Here is a 23,213-nt window from a genome sequence, read left to right on the forward strand (position 1 = left end):
TTTGTGTTCTCACTATTCCAAACCTCCTGCATCAGGTTCTCTCTAGTTAATTTTGTCCACAGCAATAAGACTATTAACTTCTTCCCATTCATGAAAATGGGGGATCAAAGAGGCCAGCTAGCCTGTAACATTCATCACCATCATCTGTAATGACATAATCCAACTAGGACAAAGGGAATGTTCTGCCCTCTGCACTGAAGCCAGTAATCCCAGCAGCAGAAGTGGCTTCCACTGGACAATTCTCATCAACGCAAGTGGGAATGCAGTGAAAACAGGATTCAGTGTTGACAGTGCTCCTGAATGCACACACTGTCTTTGAACCATCAGCACTGAGGGCTGGTTGAGCAAGAAGGGATCCAGGTGTGGCAGAGTGATTTTCTAGACGGAAACTAGAGAACTCTCGACTCCTGCTTGGTCAGTAGCTTGCTTCTGGGGACAGCCTGGCTATGCACTTTGCCAAGTCCAAGTTTGACCATAACATCCCACAGTGTTAGACACTTGTCACTTAATACAGGCTACCTTTTTCAAACGTTTGCCACTGCCTGTAGTGATAGATTTTTGGGGACTCAGTCACTCTCATGTAGCAGCACTGGTTTAGACATGAGCCTAATTAAATCACTGCAGCATGCACACTGCTCAAGCAGTTTCTAAGCTGTTTTAATTAAAAAAACCTGAGGCAAAGTCTTTATTTAAAATTGCTCAAGCACTTCACCTGTGATTGAAGAGAACGTTTCCCCTGTTCCCTGTGAGCAGCGGGTATACCCAGAGAAGAGCGTGGCATTCATATTTGTAGATATCCCGCCCTATATCAAACTCAAGTATGCAGAAAGTCAGTAAAGTGCCACACCTAAAACAGTAACATCACCGGCAGCTGCCTTTACTAATGTTAACATCACTGTAAGAAACACCACAGAAGTCTCTATGCAAATAAATGTGAGAAAGATTAGACTGCAATGTTGACAGGACTATGACCCTGGTCTTGGTCTGTAAAACAATGAATAACATGAGAATATTAAATCAAATGCTCTGTATTTATATTCCAAAACTAAGAGGGTAGTCAAAGCAAAAACCAGACAGTTTAAACTGAATGTGGAACAACTTATATACAACAGCAGATATACTTAACTTCATGAATATTATGCATATATATAATACTAGACTAACCTGTAGAACTCTGCCACTAAGGGTATGGAGATTAAGAGCTTAGGTATATTCAAAGGAGACATCTGTTCTGATAATGAGAGAAGTCCCAATTACCTCAAGCAGCTTGATATATTAATCATTATTGAGCACTATCAGCATTTGTGCTTCATTTTAGATAACTGAAAAAGTCCTTGTTCCCTCCCTCCCTGTTGGCTTCTGGTATGGTTCACTTTACGAGTCCACAGGAGTCACTGCCAGTTACCACATTTTCTCTCATAACTATATTAGAATACTTACCTAAACAGATCATCTATCTTCTGAACACATCTGTGTGCTAGAAATAATGAGATGTAAACATTTTTCAAAAATGACCTATTTAAAACCAAAACCTGCAGGGGGGATATCTTCTACTAAGGGAATTGATTCTTGTTTTTCAAGCTGTGTTGCATTACATACAGTCTGAGAAATTAAAAATGCAGTTGTGCTTCATTCAGTCAGTTCAGTAAATACAGTTTCCGAAAATCATTTTTCAAGCTCCCCTCACCTTATGGAGCCAGACACCTCACTTAGCAGTTAATAACATTAATACATACATAAAGCACAAATATACATAAACATAAAGCACAAACTGCACCCTATGAAAGCAGAAGTTTTCTACAAGTCCTTTAATTCTCACTGTAACCAAGAGAAAAAAGATGGGATGCTTACTGACAGTTGCATCAGTACTTGCATATCTCCGGTGAAATAACATTACAAAAGAAGGCAGCAGCAGCAGCCTTGTGGGTGACCAAATCCAGACTCATTTACCATGTGGACTGTGGGAAGCTCATGGTTGAATCACCAGCTAATGCTGCCTATCACAGTCTAGATAAAGTTTGAGAACATCCACTGGCCTCTATAAAGAATCTGGGAAAGGTTAAGTAAAGATTGTAAGGGAGGTGTTGCCAAAGCAAAAAGGGCAGTTGAGAACATCCAATGGAGCATTTCTTATGTTGCAATGCAAAAGTTCCCATTTTCTAACAGGAAACATAGGAAAATAAATTACTCCTTAGATAAGGTCCTTAAATCTCTAGTTGGACTTCAGTCAGCCTCAACTGCTGATGAGATCATTTCAGCATTCATGTGTGTACCAAGTGCTTTCATATAGGAGAGTGGTTTGGGATGCGAGTTACAAAGAACACAGCCTAGATTGCTTTAGCATAGGCTTGATACTGAAAGCACATATATGTCTACAACAGAAGTGCATTATAGTTTTCACACCTATGTGGCAAAAGTCACAGCTTCATGCTACGCTTCTTAGAGAGTTTTACAAAAATGCGAGGCAATCTTTATGCCTGCAGAGCTCATTCATGAAGGCCAAGTGAAAGAAGTGGGATGTTTTTTGCATGATAGGCACCAGTGCAGAGATTGAATTGCCTCTCTTAGCAGAGATTTTTTTTTTCCTTTTAGTGCTACTTAACTCCTGTGTAATAGAATACTACTGAGATGCTTACGGGCAATTTGTCCAATGATATGAAATCAGCTTTTCAACAAAGGGGAGAAGACAGAACAGCAAGTCATCAATCTAAACATTTCCATATCCATGCTGAAAATATGCATGTTTCAGGCAGTTAGAAGTCAATACCAGCATACAATTAGAAACCTGTGTGACAAGAAGCCATTGAGGACAGTTGCAGCTCATACGCTTTTTCTTTGTAAAAACATCTGAGGTTCAAAGCTACAATCCGTTATCAAATAAAACCATTGCTCATCTGCACTGTGAGCTAAGTTGCCTAAGTCAGAGACAAATGAACCCACCAATGTGGTTTTGCTGTTCAGAAAAAAATGCCAGTGGCCAGTCTGACAAGCCTTATAGTATTTTCTCCCCCACCAAAAAAAAAGCACAGGAAGAAGTGTTTGCCGACAAGTTTCACCCTGCAATGCGAATACAGCACCAAACTAGTGTTTGTACGCACTGGTGTCATTTAGGTACAGAGAGGAGGGCAAGCATACCCTACAGAGGCAGCATATACCCTTCCCAGGCTGCAGCTTATCCTCCAATAGCTCAGCTTATGATTGTACACATCTACAAAAATTGAAATTTTTCTACCCACAAGTGCTATGTCTGAGTGTTCTGAAAGGCACCCAGAGAATGAACAGCAACAGTAATTGAGAACCTAAGGGAACCTTGGGAGCCCTCCATACTCCAGGGGCCAGAGCACATACTACACCCACCCAACCCCTAGGCACACTATCATCCCACCCTTTGTGTGTCCCCTGGGGGGGTGGAAAGGGAGAACTGAGGATATAAGGTAGAGTTAAGAAGCAAATGGTCTTTAAATTGGCATCTTAGAGCTAAAGCCTAAGGTGCCAAAAAAAACAGGCTCCAGTAAGTGCCAGCCTGGAAAGCAAACAACATAATACCCTGATCTGATAGCAGCATCCATCTTCTGCTCAGCTGTGCTCTGCAGTTCTTCCCTGAACATGCTTTGTCTCTGGAAAAATGTGAGGCATCATTAAAGCAGGATGCAAGTTTGCCTGTCATGGATGAAGCGCATAAAGAATGGCTTGATATTCTTTGAAGTACAGAATACACAGCATATCTAAGAGCATAGAATTGCCCGATATGTCGTAGATGAAAAACAATATATTTTTCAAGACACACTAATGCACAAAAGAACAGAGTTAAGGTGGCAGACTCAGCTTAGCATTATCATTTCTTAAGCTTCCCCCCCCACTGGCATATAGAATTATATTATTGCTGCAGAAACCTGTGGAAATTTTGCTCTTGACTTGATAATTTATGGAGTAAAAGTCAGTATTGAAGGATTTTTTTTCGAAGAGGGTGAGCTTGAGCCATCCTTATCCAATAACTTCATGACTTTGTTTCATTTACTTCCACAATAGCTTGTGCAAGTGGCTGCTTTTCCTTGATGGAAAGTTGAAAGTTTCAAGTCTGCATAAGGCAGACAAATGTGCAGCCTGATTTTAAGACAGAAGTTATTCGTTGACCTCCTGTGAACCGTTTATACTTGGAAAAATGAAGATTGATGACTCTGGTGTCTTAGCTAGTATCAACGCACAGGCTAGTTTCTGTTACACTGTTTTTTGTTTCTGATTGCTATCCTAGTAACAAGCAAAGCTGCCTTTGCCCAGCCAAGCTTACAATGATTAAACCAGGCAGCACATCTCAAAGTTCCTGTCTTCCCCCACTGCCTGCTGAACTGGAGAACTCAGCCATGTTCACAAATATAATTCCAGCTGTTTGTTTTGTAACCTCATACACTAGCCAATGCTAGGCAACTACAGAAAAAGTGCACAAACAATAAAATAGAAGTACAAAGAATAGCCTAATACTACAGTAAACAAAAACAGCTCACTTGCTTTTATCCTTCTTCCAGCAGTCTTTTCTTCATTCCTCAGCAAGCATCTATATTCCAAGAAGAAAATTAAACCTTTGTTAGTGTCTAGCAATTAGGTGGAACTCGATAAAGTGGACAAAGATTTTATTTCTTCATTTGTTTCCCCTTTAGAATTCATTAAGGCTTGATGTTGATTTGCCCTTCAAGCTACCATGGCATTTGTTTTTAAGTACATTGACACTCAATTTACAGAAGTTAATTCCATACAGGCACTGTGATACGTCACTCAAATAGGAAACACTCTAGATGTGCATGCAAGAACCCTACCCTGTCCATTTTTCAATCTCTTAGAAACCAGGACTAGCTTACTGTAACTTGTCCAACATCCCATTTATTTTTCCCTCTCCTCTAACTTCCATCTTGCAGCCTTTGCCCTTGTTTGGTGAACTCCTTGAAGGAACAAGATTTCTCATATTGGGCAAGCACATAGCACATTGAGTCATTCTGTCAATGAATCCATGAAAACAGTAGTTACACATTTGAAAGTCAAGAAGATCATGGGGTTATCAGAGGTAGTTTCTCCACAACCTAGTCTCAATTATAAGGATTCAGTTTGAGTTTCTTGCACTAAGAACGTGAAATAAAGCAAGGAAACAAAGCAGGGAAAGGGTACTCATAACACACTGTCTCAGAGGAAGATAGGGCTGCTGTTTGGCATTGAGAAAACCTGTGCTCAGGGGGAGGTAGAAATGAGCAGTCTCTGTGTATTCAAGTGTGCTGGAAGCATCGAAGGCAGACAGAGGGACCAGCACCTCCCAGCCAAAGCAGGCTGCGCCGTGAGCCTAAGGCCTGGATCCTACTTTAGGGATGATGTTGGTTTTTCACACACATGCACCAAATCCACGTAACTGACTGTTGGGAGAACAGGTATGCCAGTAATAAAAGCTGCATACCTTCCCCGCTGCAGGTCTCTTCCTTCCCCATGCCAACACACATCATTACTGCAGATTTCAAAACCCCACTGGCAGGCTTTTTTTTTTTTTCCAACAGGCTTTTCTCACCAAGCTGATGAAATCCACATGGGGCCATTGACAGCAGAGTATCTGCTTGGTTATACCCACATTTGGTATTAACATACCAATTCTGCTGACAGTTCCAACTCCTAAGGCACATCTCTGCCTGACTTGTCAGTGAACTCCAGCTGGGAACGCATTACTGTAGTTGCACTGAGACATTGAGTGCTGACACAAGCCTAAACATGATTCCCTTGACTCAGGTTGGGTGGAGAGGGAGCGATTGTGTTTCAAAACACACCCACAAATAAATGCTTGAAATATGTTGATTTTCATCTAACTTCCTTAAAAAAAAGGTGACAGTCCAGAATCAGCATGTCTCAAAACAACGCCTGTGAGCCTGTGTCCACCCCATGTGCTGGTCCAGTTGCTCCACAAAGCCCCTCCAACACCAAAATTATGTTGACATCAGCAGGGCATGTAAAGGGACGGAGCCAAAGAATGGCTCACCCCCTACACAGGCAAGAACCTGAAATTGCCCATAATGCAAATCAGGAAAAGACAGAAGACCAAGTCTCTGTGAATTTGATCTGTAGCTTCCACTGAATTGCCCCACTATGCTGCCCTTTTTTCTTTGGAAATTTACTGTGAGGAGGACATGGACTTAGCATCATGGGTCTGTTCAGCCTTGAGAAAAGAAGACTGAGAGGGGATCTTATCAATGTTTATAAATACCTTAAGTGTGGGAGACAGAGGGATTTGGCCAACCTCTTTTCAGTGGTTTGTGGGGACAGGACTAGGGGCAATGGCCAAAAAATGGAGCACAGGAAGTTCCGCACCAACATGTGAAAGAACTTCTTCATGGTGAGGGTGAGGGAGCACTGGAACAGGCTGCCCAGGGAGGTTGTGGAGTCTCCTTCTCTGGAGATATTCAAGTCCCGTCTGGACGCCTACCTGGACAGCCTGCTCTAGGGAACCTGCTTTGGCAGGGGGGTTGGACCCAGTGATCTCTTGAGGTCCCTTCCAACCCCTATAATTCTGTGATCACAAGATGGAGTACCAGAGAAGCTACTACAGTATTAATAAGAGCTAGGTTTACTCACCCTGTACAAATATCTCTATTTAGAGTTCACAAAATAACCTGGTATCGAAGGCTGTAAAAGAAATGCATCCTATAGTTGTTTATTCTCAAGCAGATGAACCAAACCTTTCCCTCTGATCTCTAATGTCCTTTCCAGAACTGAATTCCTTCCATGCCACCTTCTCATCTAAACTTACGTTTTATTTTAAGTGGTATGTTTTAATGCCCATCTCTTCAGCCTCACCGACCTCAGAGTCAGCAAGAGGTATTCCATATGGGATAGCATTGTGGAATTTTTACTCTATGATAAGCACTCTTCTGTAATGTTTCAGTCCAAGATTTCATGAGCTATTTAATTTCATCTTTTTAAAAATTGAGTGTCCTATAAAAGGAAACTGCATTAGAGGGAAAGCAATAAGGCATTCATTCAGTGTGCTTTGCCAAAATAGCTCACTGAGTCTTAGCATAAAAAGATCCTTGTCCCCAACACAGACACAATTACAAGCACAGACAGGATGGTTTTGCCTAGACGGAGAAAATGCCTTAACACTGGGGAAGGGGTGGTGGGAAAATCTCTTGATGGGTAATAATCAGTTCAATCAGATTAAGTAATTAAGACACTTCTAGCAGTCAGTGAGGAGAAGGAAAGTCTGAAGTACATACAGGCAAGAGTAAAGTGAGCCTCCCATTTTAAGTAAGCCACTATCCTGTTTCCATCCCATCTCTCAAGAAAAGTTCAAGTAATTCTTCACCGACAGGATCATCAGTTATATTCCTTCCCCTCTACCATTCTCTGTTCTACCTTCTTGATATCATGATATCACTGACTCCAACCCTTTTCTACTTCATCCTTCTCTTCAGTTCATTTTTCTTGTTACTCAGCTGTTCTTTCATTTTTTTCCACTTGGTCTTCTGCTTTCATACCTTTAACTCTCCCTTTTGCCTTTCTGGCCCTAATCTGCAGTTCCCCTTCATTTTTAATTTGGTATCCAAACTCCCCTCTCCTGACAGATTCATGCTACAGATCACAGTGGCAATTGCGAATTGAATTGTGCCTTCAAAGCCTAAGCCACAGGATTTGGACAGTGATCTGCCATAGTATCAGGTACCACAGTGTGGGAAGAAGGATCCTAAGGAGATACCTTGTAATGATGATCTGTCAAGCACGGTGCCTGTTTTTATTTGCAAATAAGAACTCCTCAGGCCACTGAAGGTTCAAATTAGCTTGAGCACTGTCTTGAACTGCAGAAGCACTCCTTGCCTCCTCAAAAAGGAAGCTTGACTTAGGCTCAGCACTTCTATTACCTTCACTGCTTCTTGCTTCCCCAAAAGCAACTCAGATTTTAGTCTTGAAATGGACCAAGCAGGGTTTGTTAACAGTCACACCCAACATCAAGATTTCATTCTGATAATGAAGTTACGGAAAAAATGTTAGAAGCTTTTGGTGGGGCTATAAATACAATGGCTGTCATATATTATAGGGATTGCTGCTCTGCACACCTACAATTGAATAACTTTCTGTGAAAGGATCTTTGAGATGTCACAGCAATTCCGTCCCTTCAGACGAAGTTTCTTTCAGTTCTTCCCTTGATCCCATGTTTGACAGGACTGCATTGGACAAAAATTTCTTATATGGAAGCTTTTTTCAGACTATTCTTTTAATGATCAATATCACCAGACTTCTTTTCTGTGATGAACACAGGCTGCAGGCAACATATTCACCCCACTTAGCAGTACGCAGGAAAGGTAGAGAAGTGCATAGAATATTCATCTGTGTATGGGACTTACAGTGAGGAGACCCAGGTGCGTGTCCTGCTTCTGCATACAAGCTGCATGAAGCCTGCATTCATGCTGCTTTACTCAAAAAACATGTCTTTTTGCTATCTATGTGTTTGGCCATCATTAAGTCAGCAAATAAAGACAGGTGTCATTTTTAGTGGGAGGAGATTACCTCCCATCTCCTGCCACGGGAGCAGAATTTCAGAAGAGACTTCACTCTCATAGTCCTCTGCTTTTGAGAGTAATAGGATGTGATGTGTTCCAAGGCAAAGTGCTTTCTCAAGAGGCTGTTGCATGCTTTCCAGATGGGCTTTGCACTACCCCTCCATGCTGTTAGGATTCACTTAAACAGCACTGCCAGCAACAGGAAGTTGCTGATGTGCTTACTTGCATGTTTTAAGATGTCTTAAGGTGAGCTGCCAGATTTTCAAACAGAGGTTTTTGTTTTGCATGCCAAATATTTCTTAAAGAAAACATACTCCCTTTTCTCCTGTCTCTGATACTCCTCTTTTGAGTTTGTTGCAGGGAAATTATGTTCTAGTCATATTGCAAAGTAAGAGCGTAGTTTTTGCTTTTTCCTGAGCAGAGACTACTAAGTAAACAAACAGCTGGTTAAATTACATCTTCATATTAAAGACTTGATTCTCGTGCTGTTGATACTGTCATCTGCCACAGATCATTATCTATCTGCAAATGTCAGAAGCACTCACTGACCTTGTTTTCAATGGAAGGTTGTCATGGCACATGCCAACTCAGTGTTACACCACTGTTTAGACATAGCCAAAATTCATCTCAGCCTTTACTGACGCTGTTGTGGGAACAGATTAGTCTAATATAGCTTTTCAACCCATCCAACACAGTGCTAAGAAATTTCTTCAGCCTGAACTAAAAATGAACCCAGACAACAGAAGCGTATTACCATCTTGGCCTACCGTTGCTAAGTACAATTATTTTTGCCTTCTCATGTCAAAATGAAAAGTGTGGGACTTGGTTATTATTTTTATATTGTAAATAGAAGTTTGTTCAAGACTAAAAATGCAGAAAGCCACAGAGTTCCTCAGGGAAAGAGCACTCCCTACCCCTTTCCCCCAAAAGCCAAAAACCATTGAAATTTAGTCTAAGTAAATCTAAGTAAATCTAAGTAAATACGCAGCCACTCATACATGTGTATATATATGACTAATCTGAAACATAGCATCTAAAACACATGAGCTTGATCTTCAATTCCCACCATTTGTATGGTCAGATCTCAGTCCCACTAGGCAGAGTATAAATGCAGAGTACCAAGACCTGATTTCTCACCATTGTCAGTGCTTAAAATTGTAAGGCCAGGTAGGAAGCTAAGCCTTGAGTTGAGTAGCACAAGAACTGCCAAAAGCTAACCCAACGTAATATATATTTGGCTCTGGCTTTGCTATCCTAGATGAATTCTCACATTCTATAATACCATTCTTCACCTAAACTAGTTCAACTACTCCGGTAGTTGCACTGAGCTGCTGAACAGAAGTGACAACCATTCCTAGTCCAAGAACCTCAATATGAGAACAACCAGCAGCTTAACTGCATTACAAATAGGCTTATTTAAATGCCTGCGACTGAATCAAGACATAATACAAAAGCCTTCTTCACTAGGACCAAGTTTCTGCCCCCAGGAAAGCATGCAGCTTTGGATTTGGTAGACATGCCGCAAGGAAAATTTTCTTTTTTTTTTTTTTTTTTTTCCGGGAGGCGGGGGGGGAGGGGGGCAGGGAAAGGAGATGCATTTCTGTTCCCCTAATACAAAACTACAAATCAACTAACCATGATTCACAATATAATCCCCGTCTGTCCACTTTCCTTCTTCCTTCCCCTCAGCTTAGATCATTTTTCCTCCTGTTCACCAGAGCCTTTTTTCAATGAAGCCCATCTCCCATCCAATAGTGAGGTAAATAAGGACAAAGTAACTAGAACATGGAGACCATGGTGCTGCCATCACCTTCTTGTCTTTGTTTTCGAAAACTTTTTTCCCTGTGCCTGCCTTGCAGTCTTGTCTTTCAGACAGGAGGTTTCTCTTATTTATTGGTATAATGCTTAGCGCACAGCCCATTTCTTAGCTGGCCTAACTGCATTTTTGTTAAGAAGGCGATTAAGAGGAATGGGAAAAAATCAGTTTATTCATGCTAGAGATGAGCTAAACAATTATCAGATCAAATTCCAGTGGAAAGCATACTTTACCTGTTGTGGTTCATCTGTCATATTGGATCCCATCTACTTGACAGAGCAGCCATGCTGTAAGTTACAGTATGGTTGGCCTGCCCAAGGCTTTGGTGCACTTTAAACATGCCTTAGTTTCCTACAGGATGCACAAGATCATTTTATTTTTAAAGTATGAGACGGCATTGTAATTGGAGCTTTATCAACCATACCACTCACTTCTTTACAGAAAAATCACATTACAGACCAAAAATCTAAGAGTTTCTTTAAGACTGATCATTAATGTGACTTTTCATTTAATATATATGGTATATTTGTATTAAAAGTGTGGTTCTGCTTTATTTTGACTTGAATTACCTTTGAGGTTTTTCCTTCCCTCCGGCCTTCAGTTTATTATATATATATATATATACACACACACAGCAAAACTTCATTTCTTACATAAGGTGAGCACAGAATCTGAAGCTATTACTCAAACTCACACAAAATCATGTGCTCAAACAATGCATCTGCATGGAGCGCATGCTGTACTCAGATCACAGACAGGCTTCAGTTGACCTGGTCTCTGCTGCTAGCAGAGACTGGGTGGCACTGCTCAAGTCCGTTCCTCACACAAAGGCATTTCCCTGCTTATAACAGGAAAATGACATGCTTCTCCTGAATCCTGGTTCTGTAGGTGTTTTGCGTGACACTTGAATGAGTATAGGATCCATTCCTGTATTAGCCATAAGTGACTTGTAGATTACAGGGTTTTTTCCAATTCACCAATTGCTCAGAACAGCTCTTTTGAAACCTTGGAGTGTTCCTTTAAGATCTGATGACATCTGTGTCATTCAACAGCTCATTTCACCATCTCAGCATTTTCTCTTCCACACTGCACTTCCTGACAGTCCTGATCAGATGGTTCCAAAGAAGTATTCTCCTGTACACAGCCACATATGAAACACTGATTTTGATCTCTCACCAGCACCAAGCCAGCAAAATATCACTACGTCAATAGTTACTCTTGATTTCCATTAGGATGGAAGGGATGAAATGCTAATCCCAATTCATCTGCAGAATGTCTAAACACCATTCCACAAAGGATTAGACTGTCACATTTTTATAAGACAAGAAATCCTGCTATCATGATAATGAATGGTGTTAACCCAACTGTCAGCTGCATCATCAGAAATCTTGAGAACCTCTCATTGACCATGGAATTACAACAGCATTGTAGGGAGCACACACCTTGGACAAACAAAACTAAAACTTTCTGAAATACTGAAGTCTTCCCCACCTCCCACCCAGTGGAGGGGAAGTAGATATTTATCATACAAAATTGCAGTTGTACTTTTGCTGAAGCATACCATGCAAGAGGACAATTATTCACTCCTGCTGTTCTGTTCCTAATTTCAGAGGAGCTATGCCTGTTTTACACCAGCTGAAATGAGAAGAGAGTCAGGCATTCCATCTTCAGTGCTTTTGTTTCCAAGATAAATGACCGTGTTTTGCTGCTTTCCCCATGGCTTATTCCAGAGATCCACTGCCAATTCAGACTGGCTCAGTGTCAAGACTTGACACACAGCAAAAACGGTTGAAAAATAGCAATGCTCCATCTAATCAGCTAATTTACAAGTTTTGTCCGCTCAAAGCTGGAGCAGTTGGGAAGGTAGCAGGCCCACGACATGTTTGGATACCCAGTTCTAGTAGTGTTTTGCAAAATTCTGTTCTGCAAGTTTCAAACAGGAAGCAGATGACTCAAGAAGTTGAAGCACTGAAAGGAAAGAAAGGGGGAAGGGAGAATGAGGCGATAAACAGCTAATTGCTGTAGAACATGTGCAAATTTAAGTGTGCATTCAAGCAAAACAATGTCACATTTGCACAGGAGATAAAATGGCAGTCAGCTACAGCAGCGCTGCAAAGAAAAATGACATGCATTTTAAGTCTTTTATAAAAAACCGTCTAGTTGCAGTGTTTGAACCTCTGCAAGGATTCACAATTGTTTTATAACTTTTACAGGAAAGGTATTTGCTTCCTGCCTTAGCTTTAAGAAGCTGAAAGACATAGGACCAGATGCATTTCCTTTGGGGCTTTTTCTAGTTGTCTGTCAGAGAAGCATCTCCACAAACACTTAATACGCATCACTTCCTCAGTAATCAAGCCCACATTGGTGAAAACATGAAAAATAAAACAGACTTTTCCATGGAGGAATTATATTTTATGTCAACACCTGAGTGGACAGTACAATTCACTACTTAAGGGAGTATGGACACAGTATAAAGTTCTGGAACAAAGTTTGAATTTACAACAACTAGTATCTGAACTAACTCCTCAAACTACAACATGTGGGAGGCAGCAGTACTCAGTCCCAGTAAAAAAACACTTCAGCTGTTCATGTCATGTTGTGATGTGAATAACATGAAAAAATGATTTAGGCCACAGACCTGAGTCTAAAACCTGCTTACATGTGAAATCATTTCAATACTTTCCCCAAACAATTTTGAGTGCAAGCTTCACCATGAAAAGTGAGTCAGAGTAAGTAGTTATCTGTGTTTTTTTTCTTTCATGTTTCTTTTCTGCAAGCAGCCAGAACCACTGACTAATCAAAAAGAAATTCTCCCACTGCTCTCAGAGTAGAAGAGGAAATGTAATAACAGGAATGAGACTTTTTATCTCACATTGTCAAGGAAAGGTATGCAGTATGGCTATTCACAGCATGCAGAACTTGATTCCATCATCATCTCACCTGTGAGAAATGCTAATTATTTTTCAGAAAGGTTCTCTCTACAGGATGTGCCCAAGAAACTAGCTCAAATTTCAGCTTCCATATTTCAATGTTGGCAGTTAGAAAAACAAAAGAAAACTTCCTGCTTGTCAGCTGCTGGGGTTTGCTTCAGGGAGACACAAAGGGAACTGCTTTGATTTTCATTTTTTTTTAAACTGTCTTTTAGGACTAGAACTGCATTTAAAAATACTTTGAGAACGTGCCTGACTAAAAATAAGCTTTTTGAGACCGTTCAATAAAATATAGGGCAGAACTCCCACTCTGAACAAGAAAACCAACATGATGGAGGTCTTAGGCCTGTTTTGACAGACACTTTTCAGCTGCCCCAGCTGCCCATCAGCTTGGAGAAGGCATGGAAATGCTTCTCTACAAGGGACAGCTGGAAGCAACTGTGGGGGGGAGGGCAGCACTGTCACAGATTAATAACTCAGCTCAGAGCCCAGCCTCAGCCAAGTAATTTAGGATGCTCAAATGATCCTGAGGGACAGAGAGCATTTTCTGCATTGATGGCTGTGGGAGGGCAGAAATGTTACAACCAACAGATGGTTTAATTCACTATAGATAAGTGACTTCATAAGCAATGGTTATGGAAACAGCTACCTCTTGTCTTTCAAAACCAATAAATCATTTACCGTACATGAAGAGCCTTGATGTCATCAGCCACTTTAGAACTAGTTTGATATCTCTGCTTAAAAAAAGCTCAATTCCATAGACTCACGGGTACCTACTAGAAATGACTCTCAGCGAAAAGATTTGTCTCTGACCACTCTAACATATGCAAACCTTCATTTCACCAAAAGGACAGTGCACTTTCTCAGCTGGACTGCACACTGCTGGACTGATCCAAGGGCAAACAGTGGTTCGTATCAGAGGACTTACCGTTATCCTGTATTTCCCTCCTCCTTCCAATCTGAGACACCCACATCCTCACATCAATGACTTGAGCATGCTTTTAGAAGTAGCCACATATCCAAGTAATTTAAGCTAGGGGTATCCCAACTTCCAAGCCATAAGTGTTTTTTCTTTCTTCCCCCAAGGAGTAATTTCTTAGCTTTCTGCAGTTTATGCTTCCAGGATTCACTTTTAGCTTGTCTTTACCATTGTCAGAGAGCCATATTTAAAATTCCCTAGAAAACTCCCTTAATTATATGATTTCCAGAGCTACAGTTTCAAACAAGGAACAGCTCACATAATACTTGTGGTTTACAGCAAGTAACACCAAACTGCCACACCTTCTCAGTAGCTTCTCATTTCTGCACTGACTAGAGGGTTTTTTCCTCTGAAAAGCACAAGATCCTCCAAAAATCGCAATGAAAGCTGCATGAGATCTACCGCCATCAAAAAGAGAAGACAATTACCACTCAAAGTAACCCACACCTGCTTGTCTTCCAATAAAAGAACCATTCTCTAGGAGGTGAATACCTTTACCCTTGCACAAGTAAAGCATCCAGTAGCCTCCCCTCCTGCTTTGCCTTCCGTGCATGCAGAAAACTATCAAAATATGATAAACCTTACAGGTGGAAAAATCCAGAAGCATCAGAAAGAAAACATAAAACAGAAGTAGAGCAATACATTTCCTTACAAGATTGGAAGTAACATATGTTTCTGTGGAAATATTTTTTTTTGATTCCAGGTTCTGTGCTTCAGAAGACCATAAAGTAATTTTGCAGCAAGAACTCCAGCTCTGATGAGGTTTAAGGACAACCACAGCCTTACTCGAACTGGAAATGAGTGAAAACAAACGGAACAAGACCTGAGTGAGGTGCAGAAGGCTGTGGTATATCCACCTTATCTGCTTTAAGACTAATTCCAATTTCTTTTGACTAGATAAAAATACAGTTCTGATACAAGAAGGAAGGTGAAGAGAAAATACATGCTGCTTCCTCAGCACCAGAGCTACTGAGCAAAGCTTTCTGCCTAAGTCTGCATGTTAGGGGGAAGCCAAAATCATCTCCCTCAGTCAGTTCTTAGTTGTGTGACTCTTGAATGCACATACACATTTCGCACTGCTTGCATCGCACATTTGCCTCACCTTCACCAGCACAAGAGCCAACGTACCGTGCAGTGTTCAGCTGAACAGGAGTTCATAGTACCATGTTGCATGCAAAAGCAAAGTTCTGGTATTAATTTAAATTCCTTAAACTTGATAAACATACCAAGGGGAAGGTCATCTGGGCAGCCATGCACTGATTCTGAGAAGGCGTACAAGAAGGTGTTCCTGAAGGATGTACAATACCTACAAGAGAGCTATATTTTATTTTATTTTTAATAAAAAACACTTCTCTTTTAGGGAGTTAGTATATGACCACTTTCTAACTCTACCGGACCTGGAGGGGGCCCCATGCAGACTGGATCTGCCTGTCACACAAACACATGGCAGACCTGGCTAGTGACTACAGGTCAGTTTTATACCGTGGTCTCTGCATCCGCACCAAGGGAAGGTGGAGAAGAGAAACCCAGCCCAACACACAGCCCTTACACCAAGAGCAGCAGGTGAACACGGAGCTAAGGAGCATGCCCCTCACCACAGGTTAATAGTTACAAATTTCCCCTACCCAACCCTACACAGCCATGCCTGAAGCCTTGGGAAGCTCCAAAGAGGAGGTACTTCCCAGCCATAAGCCTCATACTGGCCAGTTTGTAGATTCACATGTGACCATCACTCCTGCTACACAAAACAAAACAAGCTTGAAATTGCTCCTCCCTACTCTAGGGGTGTGGAGGACGGTAAAACCCAATTCCTTCCGAGCACAGCCACTCTCAGACAAGCTCTGGCCCCAGCAATACAACCCTGTGATATGCTATTGGTAGAAGACACTAGGATTTCATAATGAAGGAATATTTCCCCTGTTCTCAAACCCAGAGCCACTCCACTGACAAAGGGGACTGGCACAGCGCTCCACCTCACCAGTCCCATAAGGTCTCTCATTGACAGACTGATGTGAACAACAGAGTCATTTCTAGAGAAGCCTGAGACACTGGTTAAGAGAAACTCCCAGGATTCTGTGAAATGCTAAGCCTATTACTCAGCAACCATGAAAAGAAACTGGTCTCTGATCCAGCTGCTGGGAGCAAAATGACGTCTTCTCGTTTAGTTCAGCCAGCCACACAATGTTTTTTTGTTCTGCGCCTTGGAGAACGAATACTAACACCACAGTCCGGGAAGAAGTGCCACAACATCTGTACAAACTCACATCTCTGGAGGAGGAAGAACAGGCCAGCCTGACGCTCTGCATTTTAACAGACCCTCCTTAAAATAAGAGCTCACACTTGTATTGTGCAACACCATTTCCTATTACTTGTCAGGGGTACGTGCCCTGTGGCCCAGGAAGCACTGTTTCCTAGTCTTCCCAATTTTTTGTCAGCTTTAGCAGGGATATGGAGAGGTAAAAAACAAAACAAACAAGAACAAAAAAACACAAAACCATTTTCCTGCTTTTGCACCTCAGGAAAACCCTGACAGGTCAAGGTCTGCAGGCATATGAGAGTCCATCAACACAGCGCTGTCTGGAAAGCAGCAGCTGGTATCAGTTATGTCCTAGGAACTCCATAGGGAGGGTACAGACAAGGACAGGGCAGTATTCCCTTCCTGCCTGGGACCTGGTTGTCTCCCGTTCTCAACAAGCAAAAGAAACAGATTAGGTGAAAATAATTTAATCAAAGTGCAAGAATTAATAGAAAAACATAGTTATTAATCCCCTGTCCAGATGGAAAAGCATACTTAACAAGTTGCCAGAAGGGGGTCTTACCCTACTCCCAGTACTGTTGAGTACTTGTACAGGAAATCCAGATTATATTTCTTTCATGGAACAAAAATGGAGATCATGCCTCTTAAACCTGACAGTAGGCCAAGAGGCCTGCATGTACCACAGACACAGGATTAAAATCAAGTATGACGTGAAAACACAGGAGCTCAGCTAGGTACTGGCAAGGAAAAGGTACTACATTGTGCTCAAATAAGGGGGACCAGTCATTCCACTATTTTGCAAGAAGTGCTCCAGGGGTTAGAGTATATCTCAGGCTGGACATGAGTCAACTGTTTTGTGTTCTGAGACATCAAGTAGGGCTGTATTTAATAAGAGAGGAAGTTGCAAGGGGTGTGAAATAACCTTTCCCTTCTACTCCATATCCCCAGGAGTGCTGTGTCCAGTTAACCTATCACACCTTTCAAGGTGTGGACAAATGAATCACACATCTTGAAACCATATTGTCTTTGAGTATGGACTGAGTGGAAGGTGTAGTTTAGCCCAGAAAATAGAACAGAGTCAGGACCTGGCCCTTTAGTTACAAAAAGGGCAAGGAGAAGAGAGCCTGTGCACCCAGGTTCCCTTTAATCAGGGCAGATCAGGGTGTACCTAAATTACAGCAAATGAAATGTAGGTTAAACATCACAGACAAATTTTGTAGCTGCAAGGATAATTAAGTATCAAATGAAGTGCCTGGGGAGATAGCCATGTTTCCAGCACAGGGAGGCTTTAGAACAGGTTAGACTAACAGGTGGAGTTAATCTTGCTCTGGAAAAGAAGCAGGATGAACTTGAGAGATCCCTTTGAGACTTACCTTGTGGTCTGGAGCTGACACGTAGGATGGCAAGCAACTTCAGTTCCTCCTTTTTTCTAGAAGGGATAAAGGTGAAATTGTTTTAGCATCTTGTTACCAGTCCCATACCCCCCTATCCATGGAGAGTCCAACCTCCCCCTCCCACTGGCTCAAGGGAAGGGATATTAGTTTTAGGTTACTTCACATGCTCCAGTCAGTCCCTTTTTCCACTGCTCCCTCTCTCCTTCCCTCAGGATTTAACCACATCACCACCTACCAGCTCACACGCAAACTCCTGCATGTCTAACAGGTTACATATCCCATATCCTTGTTAGCAACCTGCTCAGTTTTGCAATTCACTGCTTCCATTTCAGGCTGGAGCAAACCATTGTGCCTGACTGTTGAAACATTACATGTCCACTGGCATTAGTTTACAAAATAAGGATGCAACTTATTCTACACCAAGTTGCTCAGCTAGACAGCAGATCAGCAACACTATCAGGCATATTTGCTGCTTTCTGACTGCCACTCAAATTGTGATCTGCTCAAATGCCACACAGCTTTTCACAAGGGCTGGAAAACAGACTTGTGCTTTGGTAGCAAGAGCCAGAGTGCAGAACCTTGCTCAAGGATAGCTTCCTCTTTCCTAAGTGAGTTGCATTTATTATCAGTTGGTGGTTTTCAGTGTTTCTGTTCCTGCTCTGGAAGTTGCCCTTCCTCAACACTCTGTGGTCAGGCTGTGTTTGGTGCCTGATAACAGCCTTAGAGACAGCTGCTGCAAAGGCAGGGGGAAGCACATATAAACAAAATGGGTGTGCATTTTCAACAGCTGCTTTCTGAGAAGGTTCCTGAAGCCTTATGTACAGCAAGCACTTTGTACGCAGCTAGAGACTGTCCTTTTTCAGCCATGTTGTCTGACAAAACAGTCATCCCATCTCCATCTGGCTCAACTATTCCATAACATCAGATGGCACTGCAGCAGAAGCCCTCTCACTTCAAGTGGTAATGGACCAACTCTAAGTGATCCAAGATGTAGCACTCCTGCCAGCTTCTAGGTCCTTTTTGATCAAGGCCTTACCACCCCCTTGAAGATGGGTGTCTAACCACCTGCAGTCACCTCTTCTGCCCAGCAAGACAGTGACATCCACACTAACCATGATTCCTTAGTAACATAGCATTTCTGCTCATGCTTTGATTTACATGCCAAGGATCATGAGAAATTCTAGCAAAATCCCGTGGCAGTTCTATCTTTCTGTCCCCACAAAATTTGCCAGTTTCTTTTGAAGCTAGCTTTAGTGATGGATTACCTATGACCAACCATTCCAATCTCCCAGTCCCACAGAGTAGTTCTGCCAGCTGTTGCTTCTTCCTTGTGATATTGTTCCTCCTGAGGTTTCCTAATCTGGGAACGCTAATCCTTCAGAAAAAACATTAGGTTGTCCCTATAAATAGGTGTATAAAGGTGTGTTAACTTTAAGGTAGACAACACTGCAGAGGCAAAGAAATCACTTGCATTTACAGTGTGAAGCCTGCAAGACAAGTTTCCCTTTAACTTACCACCTGATAAGCAGAGAGCTGTAACACTGCTGTCAGAGATCCCTAAAGCAAGGGCTATAAAGAACTAGGATTTGGCAAGAGCTTCTCTCATCTGCAAGACTGCCTCTTTGATCCTCCTTACGCTTCTGTAAGGATGCCAACATCTCTGCCAAACAGAGTAACAGAGCTGCTGCATCAAGGCAATCTCCTCACTTTCTTTTCTCCTCTGCCTTTTTTTTTTTTGCTTGGTAACATTTCATACAACAAGAAAATCCCCACACCTCCCTCTACTATCTATACCTCTTCATTGCAACATTTCTGTTTAATCTCATGAGAATCCTTACTCAAAGGAGTGAGGACTAGGAGGACAAGACACTCCTTCGCAAGTTGGGCTATGTCCACACTGCCAGCTGCACCTCTGACCAGTCATGAAACTGAGTAAATTATTATTTCCCTTGCTCTGCCTTAGGCTGGGAGCTCAACAAAATCAGACTTGGTTACCATTTATTTGCCTAGCACATTGCCTATTAACATTTCCCTGAAGCAAATCAATTGAGTAACCCAGACTACTATCTCGCTTTAGGGGCTGCACAGACAATCTCCCAGACTCCGTGGAAGCAAAAGGTGCTGATAAACTGCGATATTTCATCTCCAATATATGTGCTTCCATCCAGACAGTGGTTGTTCCATGCCATGGTAAAGGTATTTCCTCTTATTTCTCACTGTATTTTCAGCACCACACCATGTTGCACAACAACTGAAAAATAACTACCAAGTCAAGTAGGAACCTTGTCCTGAGGAGTCAGCCATCTCCAAGGCCGGACTGTATGTCAAAAGCCCTGGCAAAGCTGACTAGTCTCTGCCAGTGGTTCACATTCATATACTGCCAATATCAGTCTAACATAAAGCAATGATTAAAGGCACATCAGTGCAAGCAATGTTAATAAAAGTAAGTTTCTCCTCTAGTAGCCTTCAGATTCCTGAGCCCTTAAGGAAAGCAGCTGCCACATTTTTTTTTAAGCCTTTTTAAGCTTGTTTCTTTCTAGCAGTAACTAGAATTTTCCTTTGAGTGTATGAGTGCAGAAGGTTAGTCTGAGAAAAGCACTGAGCGCTCGAGGACTATACAATGATATGCAAGTACTTGCAATTATCACTTAAACCATTTGAAGTGCAAGAGCCCCTTAAGTCATGTAACAAAACCAACATACTTATTCCACTGACTTACATCCAATACTTTAACTCAGTATTTTTCAAGTATGTCAGTATTGAGAGTATGGAAGTACTGATGGAATACATAGTGAAAAACGATTTCGCTTGAGACCCTTTTTACATCATAGATGAAAGCACAGAGGGAGATAAAAATATATGTAGAACTAGTATGCAAGCTTTCACTTACAATTACGATCAAATCAGCAAATCCTCTTGCTCCTTATGCTTCACCAGACTTTTTAAAAGGAACAAGCTATATCCAAACTACTGAACTATACTTATCTGGAGAGCATGAAATCAGAGCTTCCCAACATGAGCCTTTACAGTTAACATCCACCACATAATTAGTACTTTCTTTGAGAACATGTGTTTTTAAGTGGGAACATCTTGGGAACTTTGAATAGGTATTTTTAGCTTCAAAAAACAGTGTTTGGCCACACTAAGCAATGTCTTTGTTCTGTGTTGGTATAACAGCCAGTACAACAAACAGGAGCAAGAGCTCCTGTTAACTGTCACAGTATTTGTTTTTAAGCGCTTCCACTGTATGCAAATGACATCCCTCCTGGACGATTGTGCATTTTAGATTGCTCTTGATTATTTCCTCATTATGGCCAAGTGGAGCCCTTTTGTGTAGAAATATTTAACGTCAAAAGTGGCCTTCAGGACAGATACAGTGTTAAGCTCCCCTTCACTCAATGCCTGTGGTAGACTTTTAGTATTTCAGTGCAGCAGTTGGTAGCATATTTTTGAAGAGAATTTGAGAGGGAAAGCAAGTTACATATATTTTAACATGTTGACAATGACCAAGAGAATGGGCCTGAGAGATCATACCAGGTCCAACAGTTCCCAGTTTGCATTTGACCTTAAATTCCAGGTTCCCATGGCTATCTGTATTTAATAGGTTTCTCTCCTGGGAGATGAATAAAAATGGGTTTTATTCTTTGTATAGTCATTTACATCCGTGCAAAGACACAAAAATCTAAGTGGATCAGAGTGCTAATGTCCTGCATGCACTCACTTAACCCTGCTGTCCTGCATAGTCATCTGTCCTGTTCTCATTCTCCACCTGTATCTGAGATAACACTTAAGAACATCGAGCAAAGAAAAAGCCTTTATTCCCCACAGCACAAGGAAGAGATTATGTTGCTTTGCATCATGACCAGATCATGCCAGTGGAAAGCATTTGCATAAAGGGAAGACAAAAGACCCCAGCAACATTATACCCCCCTTTTGAGCAGGTTGAAATGACAGCATAAGGTGTTATGGAAGCTCAGGCCTACAGCACATAGTTTGTAGCTGGAAACCAATATCATTGACTGGGCTGACTGTGGGAAGAACCTCACTAAACACAAAAAACAACTTAGGACCCCTGGCCTCTAAGATACAGTTCTCCCTCAGTCATGATTAGGCTTGGACAGACAGAGCATCAGCTTGGTCTGTTTGGTTCAACAGCACTAGCAGGCTCCATCAGCTACCCAACAGCTCATCTCCCTTGCAACCAAGAAGCAAGTTTCTTGAAGGGCAAGAGAGCTGTTGCTCTTTAGTTTGTACAGGCATGACCCTCCACTGTCTTTGGTTCAGAATACAATTTCAAGCTAATATAAGTAGAAAATCGGGTAAAATGCAGAGTAGACAGACATGGAGAAGGACAGCTGTTGGTCATTACTGAAATACATGAAAATAACTGAGAGGGAAGAGCTACTCTGCTTTCACCCCACACTTCAAAAACAGTTCAACTTATATTCGAGTAGCAGGAATTTGTACAGTGAAATTAAAAACCTAATATAGCTTTAATATTGGGATGCTCTTCATGCAAATGTTGTAATAGCAGAGGGAGACAAACCCAAGCTTTCCCTTCACTTTTGAAACAGCAAAAAAATTAAGGGTGAGATTAGAGAGAGACTGAGTGTTTCCCCATTGAGACCCTACACCTCAAATGGAAATCCTAAGTGTTAGACAGGGCCAAGTTGTTTCTCCTGACAGATCCCATCCAAAAGTCTCTTTGCCCTATGCTTTGATGCATCTGATAGTTTCAGAGTAGCAACTACTCCATTTCATTGAGAACAAAATGCTTCCTGATACTAAAATTCTAAAAACTGAGGGCAATAACTTATGTCCCACCTCTTCCCTCAAAAAGAAAAAAAAACTAACAGCCTTACTTTTGACCAACTACTTGCCCTTTCAACACAAGTCATCCGATTCTATTCACTCATTTATCCCTCATTTGTTAAGCAGACTGCTCTTACAAGCTCAGCTACAGTAAGATATATAGTCGGTTGTCCTCAGACAATAGGACAAACATGAAATCCTGCCTGGCTAAGTGCGCACAATCTCTACCCATAAAACATCCTTCCGATCCTTTTGTCCCAAAGCAGATTCTTCACTTGGAGCCATTTCAGCATTACAAAACAGCTTTCTTTACCCGTTGTGGAAACAATGCACACAAACTGTGCAATCAGCATATTTCAACCTTTTAATGGATCTAGTACACATCAACCACATATTGCCTGTTCTAAGTCCTGGATCCTGGGGATATGAAGCATGTCTCTAAGAGTGCATAAGCCAGCTCACCGTGAGAGAATCTAAGCATGTTAGGCATGTATGTGAACCTG

At 41.7% G+C, this 23,213-nt stretch overlaps 1 protein-coding gene and 1 long non-coding RNA gene across 8 annotated transcripts in view; one reads left to right on the forward strand and one right to left on the reverse strand.

The window, feature by feature from the left end:
- The window catches only part of BMP2K (BMP2 inducible kinase), a 90,857-nt gene extending 72,349 nt beyond the window's left edge, over positions 1 to 18,508 (reverse strand). The window contains exons 1-3 of one of the 7 annotated variants that reach the window (XM_050710550.1): positions 18,134 to 18,508; positions 17,878 to 17,933; positions 4,503 to 4,552 (exon numbers count right to left, since the gene is read on the reverse strand). In XM_050710550.1, the coding sequence (XP_050566507.1) occupies positions 4,503 to 4,552; positions 17,878 to 17,933; positions 18,134 to 18,157 (130 nt within the window). In that variant the 5' untranslated portion in view covers positions 18,158 to 18,508. Of the gene's footprint in view, positions 1 to 1,851; positions 1,939 to 4,502; positions 4,553 to 10,571; positions 10,646 to 15,473; positions 15,554 to 17,877; positions 17,934 to 18,133 lie in introns of those variants that run through there. The other 6 variants (XM_050710551.1, XM_050710552.1, XM_050710556.1 and 3 more) reach the window with 6 other exon arrangements.
- LOC118250745 (uncharacterized) overlaps positions 1 to 23,213 on the forward strand; it is a 59,993-nt gene that overhangs the window by 7,978 nt on the left and 28,802 nt on the right. The gene's annotated exons all lie outside the window — the stretch shown is intronic.

This window comes from Cygnus atratus, chromosome 4, assembly GCF_013377495.2.
Source record: "Cygnus atratus isolate AKBS03 ecotype Queensland, Australia chromosome 4, CAtr_DNAZoo_HiC_assembly, whole genome shotgun sequence".
NCBI lineage: Eukaryota > Metazoa > Chordata > Aves > Anseriformes > Anatidae > Cygnus > Cygnus atratus.